The sequence below is a fragment of the Hippoglossus stenolepis genome, chromosome 6, assembly GCF_022539355.2.
Source record: "Hippoglossus stenolepis isolate QCI-W04-F060 chromosome 6, HSTE1.2, whole genome shotgun sequence".
Lineage (NCBI taxonomy): Eukaryota > Metazoa > Chordata > Actinopteri > Pleuronectiformes > Pleuronectidae > Hippoglossus > Hippoglossus stenolepis.
Window position 1 is genome coordinate 5,570,925 of NC_061488.1, and position 14,186 is coordinate 5,585,110.

General features: G+C 40.7%; 1 protein-coding gene across 1 annotated transcript; it reads left to right on the plus strand.

Moving 5' to 3' along the window:
• The first annotated feature begins 2,821 nt into the window (after window positions 1–2,821).
• Window positions 2,822–13,219, plus strand: LOC118111177 (matrix remodeling-associated protein 8). The gene is made up of 10 exons (XM_035159571.1): window positions 2,822–2,974; window positions 7,020–7,046; window positions 7,140–7,445; window positions 7,539–7,640; window positions 7,722–8,192; window positions 11,277–11,435; window positions 11,617–11,647; window positions 11,733–11,812; window positions 11,901–11,954; window positions 12,071–13,219. The coding sequence occupies exons 1-10, from the start codon at window positions 2,947–2,949 to the stop codon at window positions 12,094–12,096; spliced, it is 1,284 nt and encodes a 427-aa protein (XP_035015462.1). The 5' UTR covers window positions 2,822–2,946; the 3' UTR covers window positions 12,097–13,219.
• Window positions 13,220–14,186: the final 967 nt, after the last annotated feature.

Consider the following 14,186-nt stretch of genomic DNA (forward strand, 5'->3'; position numbering starts at 1 on the left):
CAATGCCTGGTGTGTGATATTTTCTGTTGGCAGGTTCAGAGTAGTGTTTATGAGAAGTTTACAGTTCACCTGTTCTTACTGTGGGTGGCAGTATTGTGCAAAGTCTGAAATGTCTCTCAGGTTTTGTTGCACAACTGAAATGATGAAGTAACTGCTGGTCAGCAACGGGAATATTTTAACTTCACCAAGGGGGTAATATTTCCTTCTACGTTTGGTTATTTGTCTTTTATTAAGCTTTATATTACTTATGCCCTCTGACTGCCCATCTAGTTTTTATATTAAATTACTTTGTTCAATAAAATCTCCTCTCAGGCCTTGGATTATAATGTAGGATGGAGTATTAGGGCCACAATGATGGGGAAAAAATTTCACATTTCGAGAATAAAGGCATCGTTTTATGAGAATAAAGTTGTAATAGAAAGGGGACAGTGCCTGTGCTGTTCGCCTGGAACGTTTACTCCCTGCCTCCAGCCAAATGTGTGGGAGACAACACAACGACCAGAGGAAGAATCAGAGGAAGAGATTTGATGTGGAATTGTTGCGTCAGTTTCAGGATTACGAAGCAAAACCGGAGCCGTCAGCTTTGGAAGCAGCGAGTGAGAAAACAGCCCCAACAGCTGGAGATAGACGAGCTTCAGAAGAGGCTGGTGGAAGTTTCACTGAAGCTGTTGTTTGGCCCTGAGAGGTTTTCAGCATCCGATGATAACATCAGATTCCAGTTATGTTATCTCATATTGAACTTGCTCACTCTTGTGCTTTTAATGTTTCAGGGCAAGATTGTGTTCATATTCACATATCATATTCTCATATACATTACCTTCATTTGTTTATACTATAGATCAATGAGAGTAACTCTTTCATGTGGGAACTTAAGAACACAGGAACACAAGTTAATTAATAAAGGCAAGATAAGAAGGCAAAAACACAAAGCTACAAATAAACAATAAAGTGTTATTAATAATGAGTTAAACATGATGGAAATTTCCACTCACTCAATCATTGCTGGTATAAGTGCAGTTGATAGTAAAATGAATAGTTAAACCAGGTGGTTTAAAACAGACAGATACATTTTAGATTTTGCTGCATTTCATTCTAACAGAAGCAAAATATTTAAGCCAGTGTACTGCCACTCTCCTGCAGGTTAACATCAAAAATGGGTTATGCATTTAATTAATGGTAATATTTGTAGCTTGTAGATTCATCTGCACCCAAGAGAACATTAACTGTCTAATTCAATCTGAGTAAATACACATGGAGACATTTATGATGAAAAGACAATTAGTATAGTTACTACTAAAGCTTGCCCCCCCCCGCCCCCACAGCCAAATGCCTTCTGATGATTGATGACCTGTTCCTGTTCTTGGTGTCACTGTCGCTGGGTCTGAAGGAGACGGATCGTTTCAACAGTCACTGTCAGCAGGATAATCAAAACTTAGGTGAAAGTTTTGTGCACCTTATTGGGCGGCGCTGGTATATGGATGTCTCCTGAGAAATTTAGAGCCACGATGCCAAGTGGGTTTGGCAAGTGCTCTGACACGCAAGTGCTTATTGACTGTGCAGAGATGAGAGGTTTGACTTCCTCATCTTTATTCTTACAGAGGGAGATGGTTTCACGTTATAAATCCCAACCCACCTGAAAGGGAATGATGGGAGTTTCACCACATGGCGATGTCACTTTTGTTTCCTCCTTGTTTTCTGGCTCTGTTCCTCTTCTGGAAAAAGCTGTGGCTGTTATGGTGGACAAGGGATTCAGAATCGATGACCTCACGCCCTGCAAAGTTTACAGACCACCTTTTCAAAGTAAAAAGTCCCAGCTGTCTCGTGACAGAGTGCTGGCCACTCAGGACATTGCACGGCAGAGGATTCATCTAAGAGAACAAACTATTTCACACTATTATTCCTCTGACAATTGCCGGCAGCATCAACCAGCTTTTTGCTGTAGCCTGCCTCGTAGCAAACTATCCAAACAAGCCACTAGTCAGGGCCAAAGAAGTGACTACGTGTTGACCTCACTGAGTCAGCCTCTCTTCATCCTGCCTCACAAACAAATACATAAATATGCTTGTCTCCAAACAGCAGACCACTAGAAGGTAATTGCCTATAGAACTGCCCACAGTCCTGGAAAACCTGGAAAAGTAAGGGAATTTCAAAACTCTAAATTTTCAGGCCTTGAAAAGTCAGATAATCATTTTGTTGTGTATAATAAAATTGATTGTTATGGCAAAGTTAGTGGGTATACTCCCACATCATGTCATATAACGGAAAATTTGACAGTTGCTGTTGACATAAGGTACAAATTCTGTACTCACACATATGTCTCTCTCATGCTGGCAATGAGAAATGTTTGAATACTAGTGGCAAACATTTAAATCTCTGAAACATAATCTTTGGTTAGAAACTAAACAAGACTACAACCAACAAGCCCTGCAAAAAATGTATTAGTATAAAATATGTATGAGTGAATGCCTCCTCCGGCCACTAGACAATATTTCCACTTTATTCTGGAAGTGTCCGAACTTTCTTCAATGTGGCCCCAATACTCCATCAAAATAAACCCCCCTCTTGTGAGGATTTAAAGAAACTAGCCATCATAAAATCATAGTTCCTGATTCTTTTGTTTGGTAGTTGTCTAGTTTTATGAGACCTCTCAATCCTTTGTGAGCGTGTTCACATCTGAATGATTGTTTGTGGTGATTGTAGGTGTTGTGATATAGTTTGTTAGAGAACCTTGCAGTTTGTTTTCCTGTCCCTTCATGTGAGGAGTGCTGCACCAGAGGTTTAGGATTTCAGTGTCTCTGGGGGCGGAGCGTGCGCAGGATCCAGACTCTGCAGAATTTACAACAAAACACAGCTGAGCCGCTGCTCTGTGAACTTGAAGCTTCCCTCCGTCTCATCTGTTGATGCTCGCAGCTCATCTGACGGGCCTCCACCTCCACCGCGAAGAAGATGCAGCTCGATATCACTCTTCTTCAGAGTAAGTGCCTTCACTCGTCTTTCTTTTATTAAGAGAGAAACTCGAGAAGAAAATAACTCTGGAGAAACTTTCTTTGTGCCATAATTGGATCCAGGTTAGAATCACCCGCCGGGAACAAAAGCCTGAAGCTGTTCAGGTCTCAGCGGCGTAAAGCTTTAATATATAAAGTTATTCTTTTGAATTTGATTTTCTGTGGCAGGCTGCCTCTTCAAAATGAACTTGTAATGAAAGCAAAAAATATACTTTTTTGGAGGTGGATATACATGACAAAAGTTTAGTAGCTGCACAGTTAGTAATTATTACAACAGGACCATTCTCTTTGTATATCATTATTGTTTGTATCTGTTAATTGTTTTTTCTTAAACTTGTTTATGTGATTGTGATGGAAAGCTGCTCCTCCTCTGTTTATTTTTTATACGTGCTATAAAGGTCGTCTATTTATATGCTTAACCTTTTACGTTTTCATTATTTAACTTTGTTTATAATCAGCCTATTGTTTTGTTATTGGGAAAAACCAAGTGAAGTGGATCCCTGCATGCAGCCTGTATATTGTGCATGTGGGACTTTTTTTTTATGGCTTGAGCCCAATGTGTTTCTGGTTAACTGCGGTCTGGGAAGAGGAGTCAGCACAATCCTGCAGCCAGTCATTATATGTGTCAGTAATGAGTGTTTCACCGCGAGTGGGCCGCTTTGAGTCCGGACACCGTGGAGGTGTGTGTGTGTGTGGGGGGGGGGGTTTACCGCCTCGAACCATGTTTATGTCTTCATTAACAGCCTCTTACAACGTGGCAGGGAACAGATTGTAAAAGTTGCTTTGAAGAAAATTAATTTATGAGCATTATTCTACAGTATATTCATTCTTGGTGGAAAATTATAAACTCATAATAATTGACAATCTCCAAAAGCACAAGGAATTTGTATGGATAAAAGTTTCCTAACCAAATATCTTGTTATTACATTTTCTTTACGGTTATAATGTTTGGACATATTCAGATAAATTTAAACTAGAATTGAAGTGTTGTAATTTATTAACATGATTGTTTTTGCACAAGAAGACAAGCACAAGAAGATTTAATACATATACACTTCACTAATTTGATTTGTTAAAATTTTGGGGAATTGTCTCTTGTCTTTGCTTTATTGTGAAATTCTGGATAATTTTATCTCACTTGGCCTCAAACTGTTATTTTAATGAAATAATTGGACATGTCGAAAGAGAAAATCAGTCTTTGGTGAAACTCAAACTCAAATGTGAAGTAAATAAAGTAAACAATACATATTTGTTAGAGGGCGCCATCTAAATTGTTGTGTAAGGGTATCAGGTTGTTATTGTACGTAAAAACCTTAACATGATAATTATAGTTGTCAGATGAATGTTATAGAATGAAAAGTTCAATACTTCCCTATAGAATGTGGAGGAGTATAAGAATATAGTAGAATAGAATGGAAATAGTTATTAAAAGTACAAGTATATGAAAACTTCACTGCAACTTGAGTAAATCTACTTACTTTTTGCAGCCAAGTTCTTCATTTTCACACAGAGTCCAGGCCTCTCAATGCATCATTGTATATTTAGCTGAGTCTGCAACTGGGCCGACACACAACGATGAGTAAACTTTACTCACCTTCAACATCCATGAATCACTGGGTTCACTCAGAGTAAATTCGTGCTTTGTGCTTGACTCGCTCGTGTAAACCTGTTTTATTTTATCTCAGCGATGATTCTCCGTGTGGTCATCGGGTCGCAAACGACAACAGTGATTTTGCAGCTCATTTGTTAAATGTCTGTTATTAAGGCTGGTGATTCAGTAGCACATTGTTAAGTCTTTAGTGTGAGTCATCAGCCTGCGTGTGTGTGTGTGTCTGCAGCAGAGATGAGAGAAAATTATAGGGTCGAGGGCAACTTTGTTTTACCTTCTGCAGGAAAGTTTATACCCGTCAATAGAAAAACCAAAGTTTTCCAGCTTGAGGTCTCATGTCTGATGCCAGTGTGTGTGTGTGTGTGTGTGTGTGTGTGTGTGTGTGTGTCTGCTGAAATCATTTCTCTCATCTTTGAATATTATTATATTCTGGTGCATTCTTATGAAATTACTGCTGGTACAAATCACTGCGTTATTATTTGCATGTGGTGAAAAGGAAACCTCTGCACATGTCTGTCTGGTCACGTGAAGTGAACAGACCATGTGCAGCCACGATGAGTAAAACATCTGGATGTATGGTCCCTCAACCTGTGTCAAATAAATTCTGTGCAGCTTGAAGCTTTAAAAAACAACAGCTCTTTGTTGTTTGCAGCATTTTATTGTGGTAGTTGGTCCATTTGGAGCAGATTTTACTCCTTAATGTAGAGTAGATTTATCTCTAACAACGTAATCATGTGTTTTGTAAGCAAACTCTTTAATGTCAAGCTGTGAAACACATGTAGTCACGTTAAAAGTGAAATATTTTCCTTTGAGTTGTTGTGGAGCAAAAGTAAAAAGCAGACAAAAATAGGATTTGCTTTCACATACATGGACCATTGTACAAATAATATTGTTCCACACACAACATGTCATAACTTTATTAAGGACGTGTGCTGAGGTAACTCATAAACCACTCGCTTCAGTAAATGTTCTTTTCTACATTCCACTTGAGTTGTATATCACCTAATTAACCCCTATGAGTGCTAACCAAACTTTGTATGATCATTCAATGCAAGTAACTCAATAGGATTTACTCTCTTTGACTTAAAATCAATTAATTGACTAATGTACAGAATTTTACTGCCATGAAGGCTTTGTTGAGTCCACATCCCATCAGATTTACTGACGCTGGCTCCTCATCTGTTCTAAAGTTGACTTTAAGATCCCATCCACTACTTTCAAGGCTTTTCAAGGCCTCGTGTCTCACTATATTTTGACCTCTGACCTCTTACACGGAACCATATGAGCCTGTGGATAGTTAAAGATCCTCCACATCATCACCCATCACAGGCGTTGGTCTCTTAACTGTCCCAGAGGCCTGGCTTCCAACCAGAGGGTGCAGCGCAGTTCAAGTCGAGGCCTCAGAGATCTGGAACAAGCTGCCAGAGGGAAACAAGTTCGCAGAGTCAGCAGCATATTTTAAAACTTGAGACTTTATCAGCATTTCATTTTTAGTTTAGTTTTTGGTTTTTGGTTTGGTTCTTAAGAAATCTCTCTGCTAACCATATGAAATTACTTTAAGGTTATGTTGATGCTCTGAGTGAAACACTATATAACTTGGGTTTTTGAAAAGAATTGATTAATCTTGTCATTGTAAGATTTGAGATTTATTACATATGTGATATGTTTAATATACTGAACATATTTCCCTGCACTGAAGGCTCCGCAGCTCTAGCCTATGTAGTTCACTGTACCTGTCACCAAGGCAGTAAACATACACAGGTGTTTGGTCATGTTTGTAGACTTTTGACACCAGGTACAGTGTGAGTGAAGTGAGCTGAATAGCAGCTCGGTTCTTCATCCCCTCAGGATCACGGCCCTGCAGCGAGCCAGCAGCAGCAGCCTGCATGAATAGAGGCTCTGTGTGCTTTGGCTGAATGCGTCTCCACCGGCCCTTCGGTAAACATCTACCAAATAGCACTGTGGGAAAAATACATTAGAAATAGCCAAAGCTCGGTAGGAACATTTCCTATCTGTAGAATAAGAAAACAAACAGGAAGAATGAGTTTCCATAAAATAGTCTTGGCACCAGTTGTATTTTTTTTCTGGTCTTGTTGTCATTTGTGGCCTTTTATCTTAAACCATGTTCCTGTTTCTTCTGATTTCCTGTGATAATGTAAACAGTCCTCTGACTGAACCCACGTCTTCTCCAACTCTGAAATCCTGCTCTGCCTCTTCAGCCTGGTGCAAATTTAAACTCTCAGCCACTTGAGACACTTTTGCTGGTTTTGATTATAAATATTCCTCGAGACGTCATCTGTGAGACTTCTATCAGTGAAAAACATGAGTAATACAGCCACAGCATGCAGTGTGAACTAAGAGCTGCAGGATGCAACTCTAACCATTTATGTTTTTGTGTGTTTCAGTTGTTGCTGTGCTCTTCCTGCCTGGAGGTGAGACTTTTTAACCATCTTCATAAAAGCTGAATGTTTAGCAACACACATGTTTCATGATCCTCTGAGCATGTGGTTATTTATTTGTTTCAGCATGGACTCAGAGCAGCACGAGCCTCGGTGCGGTGGTGGAAACTAAGAACATCACCTTCCCTGCGGGGTCGAAGGCCGTGCTGCCCTGCCACAGCCCCCGCATGGTGTGGACCCAGGACCGACTGAAGGACCGTCAGAGGGTGGTGCACTGGGACATGGTCCGCAGCATCCCGGAGTATTCTGTGGAGAGAATCCTGGACATGTCCCCCGGAGGCCGCCAAAGGGTCTACAACGGTTTCAACAAAGGACGCGTTTCCATCCCAGACTCCGCTTTCAACGACGGCAACTTTTCCCTCGTCATCAACAGTGAGGCTCCTTTGTTTTCCAGAAGCACCGTGAACGTTCCACTCTTTCTTTTACAATTTAATCTAATAACCGTTTGGATGTTTTCTCTTTCAGATGTGGTCACAACCGACCGAGGAGTTTATACTTGTAATCTGCACCATCACTACTGCCAGATTCACCAATCCATTCAAATCCAGGTCAATGTCACTAAGTCAGGTGAGGCCAGATTGATGTTAATCCATTTGTCCTCATGTATCAAATACCATCTATTTCATTTCAACACTCCTCTGTTTCCAGTTCGCAAAGAGAAACGTTACTGGGATGGAGAGAGGACTGTATTCGTGGTCTTATTGGGCAAGTCGGTGGTTTTGCCTTGTGTGAACCGGCGCCCCCTGTGGAGAGAGGGTCTCCAGGAGGACCAGCAGCAGGTGGCTCACTGGGACTTCCAGGCCCCGGGAGTGCGTCCTGACAAGGCCAACCGCCTGGTGGACCTCTACGCCTCTGGGGAGCGCCGGGATTATGGCCCACTCTTTGCCCAGAGCAAGATGAACGTGGAGGAGGACGCCTTCACGTTGGGCGACTTCTCCTTGTCCATATCTGACTTGAAGCCTGTTGACAGAGGCCTGTACTCCTGCCACCTGCACCACCACTACTGCGGCCTTTACGAGAGACGCATTTTCAGGCTGACCGTGGCAACTCCACCTCCACCTCCGCCCCCCGCCTCCACCACAGCGCCCAGAATCTTCCAGAATGATGTGCCTGTGCCAAGTAAGCCACTCGCAATCCAAAACAAACCAGAGACACCACCAGAATTTGTTTTTCCAGACGCTAGCAATGGTAAATGTTTTCCCCCCATATGGTTTCTTGGTGAACCTTGGTCCTGTTGTTATATTTATAGGTATAGTTGGTCAGTTGAATCAGTGGCTCTTCTTGGCAGTTTCTTCTCAGTACTCCCTGTTTTTGTGTTTGAGTTGCAGAGGGAGGAAGGAGGTAGAAGGAATGTAGAAGATAGGAAAGACGTTTTTTATTTGCAGCTCTTTCTTGAGAACTTGTCGACAGTAAATTGCTGTAATTGGCTGCAGCGGAAGTGGGCTAATTTTCCTTGGCGACTTTTTGTCGTTTATGACCGTTTCATTTACAGCTGGAGACATTTTAACCGCGACGAGCAGATGAGTGGTCTCCGGGATAATTCAGGGCGTGGATGTGTTTTCTTCCTCTGTTTGACCCAATTTCCAGAAAGTCCCAACCACGTGTTCAGACTGGTTACACTGCATCACCAGTTTTGTTTATCCGTCTTTTCCCTCGGTTTCTGCTCCGTCTCTCCCCTGATGCGTATCAGCCTCTGGTCGAGGCATGTTTACCAGCAGTCAGAGGAACTCTGATACATCTGTTCAACATCTGGACCAGCTGTGGCATGAAAGAGCATGCAAGTGAGGGGAGGGGGATGAAGGTATGTGTTGGACTATAGATCCTCCTCCTACCCTTTAAAGAAATGACAGCCCGTTTAATAACTCTGTGAAGTATGTAGGGAAGAAGTGCACACGTGGATCGATGGCGTCCTGCCTGCGTCCTCCGAGTAAACCTCAGCCAAGGAATTCGCTTTTTCTTCACACGCCATTGATCTCTACCCAGGCACCATCAAACCATGTGAAATTACAAACATCAAGAGAGCGTTTCCACGTTAACGCAAGAATGCATCATTATTTCTTTGTAATCACGAGGGGGGGGCGTTTTGTGAGCTGTCAGCAATTCCACAGAAATCTTCATCTTTGAAAATGAAGACGCTCTCCTGAAGTTCATTGACTTGCAAATGATGCACGTCCTGCAGGAGAGGGGGGGGGAAGAAGACGGTGTAACCTCTGCGCAGCGTATGTGAAGTAGCCGTTAACACAGATCTGTCAGGAAAATGGAAATGAGCCACTGCTGGGACATGTCTGCAGCTCTGGATGTAACATTTGAGCTCCAGAGATGATGACCTTGGACGTGCCTCGGCAGTTTCGTGCATATTTGGTACATTAAACAATGACAGCTGATAATTACCAACTAAGCTCCCACTGAGGAAGGGTGTGATTGAGTCAGAATGACCATTTCATTTTATTTATATAATTTCTTTCATTATTGGCTGGTTTTGAAAGCATAGTCAAGGATGCTCTCCTCATTAGTCTCTCAGTAGTGTTTGATCGTAGTGGTGTCCAACTTAACTGCTTCACGAGAGACCATAGAGTAAAGCTATATTCAACATAAATATATTTAAGAAAAGGATATTTTTCATGATCTTATTTTTCTGTGATCTGGCTTCTGGGATTCTGCTGCTTTTAAATCTCCAGAGACATTGAAAGACGATAACAACAGCAACTCCGAATGCAAAATAGTTTCTGCACACTGCTTATAGTGAACATTGGCATATTTACAATCCTCCAGGCCTGAGGGGCAGATAGTTGAACAGCCAGCAGTAACCACACAGTGACAGTAAATACATCAGTAAATACAAAAACATCACAATGAGTCATTTAAAAGCCCGATTACATCAGAGATAAATGACTTTTTAAATCTATTAGCTCTTCATCTTGGCAGATTGTATCTATGACCAGATGGAAGCAACAGAAACTCACCAGAGTTGGAGGCTGGAATCATTGAGGATTGTCAGGTCTTCTTTAAAGTCTCGACCTTGTGCTGGGCATGAGGGTCATTTATGGTCGTGCCAGCCGTTTATAATTCCCTGCAGCTGATTCAAGTGACCAGCAGATGAAAGGGGAAACTATAAGAAGAGATTTGATAAAACAAGAATAAAACATTTTCATAAAAGTGCTATAGACATTAAAACTCTGAAGCTTAAGTTAAAAGTACGTGCTCTGAGGAGCTTTGTTATAAACGGCACCAACGTCAATGACAGTTCTGAGATATTTATCCTGTTTCACCAGCTCAGCAGCCTGATCATTAATCAGCACACACTGAAAATTGTTATGTTGAATTCGGTAAATGTTATTATGTCAAGTGGCTGGACAAAATGTATACAAATATATATAAAATATTTTAAGTTTAGTTTAATGTTTTTGAAGTTGATAGTACTTTTTTTCTGTAATTTAAAATTAATATAAAATATATGTTTGGTTCCATTACACATTCAAATCAGTTAAATTGAAACATGTAACATTTAAAAGGGGTCAGAATCAATTTTCTCAGGTCAGGAGAGATTCTTCCTAAAACCCCAGGATGTATTTTCTGCACTTGTCATTCTTAATGTTTATCATCATCTATCACAAAGTGCACACAAACAAACTGGGTGACAGTGAGAGTGGGACTTCCCCTTCCCTGTCCTGACTGTTGAGCTCTGCTGACTGTCGGCGTCGCAGATTTATTTTCCGTGCTTGCAGAAACCCGACTCGTGTGTTGGTTGAGGACGGAAAAAGGCTTAAATGGAAAACTAATACAGACCCACAGACAAACCACATTACAGAATGTGTCCCTCCCTCCTCACACTTCTCCTCCTCTTTTCTGGTCGGCCTGTTTTTTATCCTGAGAAGAGAAAAAAAACATAACAGCTGCATGACATCAGGTCTGGAAGCCATTATACCGCCGAACAGCATTTTGACATTTTACTCCTGCTCTCCCTCCTTCTGTGTCTGGCTTTTGGGCTCTAATGAGAAAAGAAGGAGCCTCGGGGGGAATAAAAATCTTTAGTCCTTGAAATGCATTTGAACTTGATTCTTGTTTGTCGCCGTTAACTTAAATCACTCTAATAATCAGATACAGAATAAGAGCATAAATCTAATACAAGACATCCTACTGTTATTTGAACCTTGCTTGTTTTTTACTATGTGGGATATTAAGTATTGATCGGTGTCTTTATAGGGACCGATGAGGTGGAGGGTCCACGTGTGGTGAACGTCATCCTCCCTGACCACCGAGGTTACTTCGTGCAGCATTTGGGATATTTCCTGGCGACGTTCTTACTGCTGGCGTTCGTCGTTGTCGCCATCATTGTGCTGACACGGCGACGCAAAAAGAGAGGTATTGTGAATGTGTGTGTATTTGTGTGTGTGTGCGTGTGTTGAAGTCTTTTCCGAGTTCTTGGCTTGTATCTGACAACTTCTTTGTTCTTTGTAATTATAAAAGGCGCTTTCATTAGAGTAGAGTATCACATTTTATGGACACAATGTGTTTGTGATTGTGTGTTTTATTTTCATTTAAGGGCTGGACTATGAGCTGCGTAGATCTGAGCGGTAAGACACGACTATATCCTAAATTCTATTCCACATATCCTTTAATTTCTATCCACTTTTTAAGCACAACATTCATTCTGTGCAGGGGGAGCGTGATCGTTGGAGGTGATATATCGTTAGAGTGCACAGAGCTGAGGCCCTGCACCCAGGAATCACTGATTTCAGGTACTGTGAACCTCATCCACAAATATGCAATAAACACACATAACCCACCTCATTACTTCCTCATAACTTTGTCTGCCACAACCCACAGACTACAAAAACAACCTACTGAAAGAGAGAGATATGACCAAAGACTGCAACAAGGGTGAGCCCACGTTCTACACTTAAATACACAATTACATTCGTAGAGCTACGGTGTAATTTAATATAGGAAACGTGTTTTATTGACATGACGTCCCTCTCTCCCACTCTGCGGTTCAGAACTCGATGGGAAGCTGTGGAAGTGAGAGGGATATTTCTGAGCTGCTGCTGCTGGCAGGTCCAGGGCAAACACCGGAAGAGTAAAGGATCATGGAGAAAAGAGGAGGAAACCCAAGAGAGGACAGGAGGAATGCTCCCTCTGCTGTAACTCTGGCACACTAAGCTTTTCCACTAAAAGGCAACATCATTGTTTATGTGTATTTTTTAATATGCAACTTGTATTTTCACCAGCTGTTGTACTAACAAGGTTAAACACTTATTTGATCCTTACACTTTGCATTCATTGGTTGATTTATCTTGAATATTAGACATTTTCTATCATCATTGTTTGTATTAAAGTGCATGCTGTTTATTGAAGTATATTTTAAATGTACTGTGCACGCTCACAGAGCTGCAAGCTCACAGCTCCTCTTAATTGTTAAATATTCCTCTTTTATTTTACACATTCTACTGTACTTTAATTTGTAAACGGTTTATTCAAAGGTTAATTTACTGTATCTCTGGAGACAGAGTTTGGAAACGAGTTGAACACATCTCTATCTACAGATGGTAAGAAGTTTTCCACATGTCATGTTACTGTGTTTTCCCTCTTAAACCCTGCTATGACGACAAAGTGACTAAATTTAACCTTTTCTCTCCATGTTGTGTATTTTAAAAGTACAGAACGTGAGACTTAAATTCTTCTCGTAAATACTTCCCCCTAAAAAGGACATGTAGTCTCTTTGAATACATCTAAATTATCAGGGGTCAAATTATTAAATAATAGGACCATGGACTAAAGGCTCAGTCTAAACTCGAAACTCAGGACAAAGAAGAATGTTTTTTACCATGTATTTGGTTTCCAACGGGCTGTGCAGTAGGCTACTTGTTTGCATCGGGCATGTACAATGTATCCTGGTTTATAAAACACTGAATTTTCACGATTAAAACTGCTGGTTAATGATACTGGTTGATACAAAGCTTCACGGCTCTGTGAGCTTCACTGCAGGACGAAGAAGAAGAAGAAGTGTGTCTACTATCTCAGTAATAATCACAAAGTACCAACCCCCCCCTTTTTTTTATCTCTCTCTGCCTCTTGCTCTCTGTCTAATCACTTGCACACAATCTATTGTTGGTTTCTTCTAATAAAACACTTCTGTAAAATATTCACTACAGTGGTCACAGACTCGTGAATTACTATTTGTGCCAGTTGTTAAGGCGGAGCCCCACAGACATTAGCCAACATATTGGGTGTTTGGATAAACAAGGAACTATGATACTAACGTAAAATAGAAAAATATTGTTTTAAAAGGAGAAAGAGTTGAGGTAATTCAGCACCGTATTAAAACACTAGAGTAATGAGTGAGGCAGAGTCTAATATGTCTTCTTCATATGTTTTGTTAATGCATTCAACATTATAACTATGCTGCACATTAGCAGACCTGGTGTGATCAGTCACATTTCAGTAACGATGAGGCAATTAATCACATGATGGATAATCCTCGAATTAGTATTATTCACATTGGTAATAATAGACAAAATAATACGTAAGCCTTTTCACAGCAGAAACCACATTAGTTAATATAATCATCAGCTTAGTTTCTGCTTTAGACTGGTTTTCTCCAAATCTCTCAATGCTGCTGCATATTAGTATAATAATATGTGTGTCTGTGTATTTATACTGTATATTAGCTGTATATAAAACTAATAATATGAAAAAAAAATTGAACTATTATAGTCTTTGGCTATACATTTTCTACGAGTTAGGAGTATGTATTTTGGCAAAAAGTTTAACATAAAATAATCCTGGTGATGTTTTCTATGGAGCCTGCCATGTTTTTTACAGTAGCCCAGACTGGACAAACTAAACACATTTTGAGTTTCTATGACAACTGAAGGTTACCACAGGTTCTCCTTCCTGTTTGGAAGAGGAGGGTGAGGTGAGGGGGTGTTCAGCTGCAACTTGACACTTCACCACTAGATGTCACTAAATTCTACACACTGAACCTTTAAGAAACACACGTTATATAAGCTACACGACGTTAATCAGCAGAATAACTGATGAAATAATGAATTAGATTTGAATTGAATGGAGCTTCCAGATGTTGGACACATGTCTTCCTCTGTGATTGCACGA

Excerpts from the sequence above, each read along its gene's own strand:
- LOC118111177 (XM_035159571.1), top strand. The coding sequence starts at position 2,947 with ATGCAGCTCGATATCACTCTTCTTCAGA. Across the intron at positions 8,193-11,276 it reads GAATGATGTGCCTGTGCCAA|GGACCGATGAGGTGGAGGGT; the intron begins GTAAGCCACTCG and ends GTGTCTTTATAG. Across the intron at positions 11,813-11,900 it reads CCAGGAATCACTGATTTCAG|ACTACAAAAACAACCTACTG; the intron begins GTACTGTGAACC and ends CACAACCCACAG.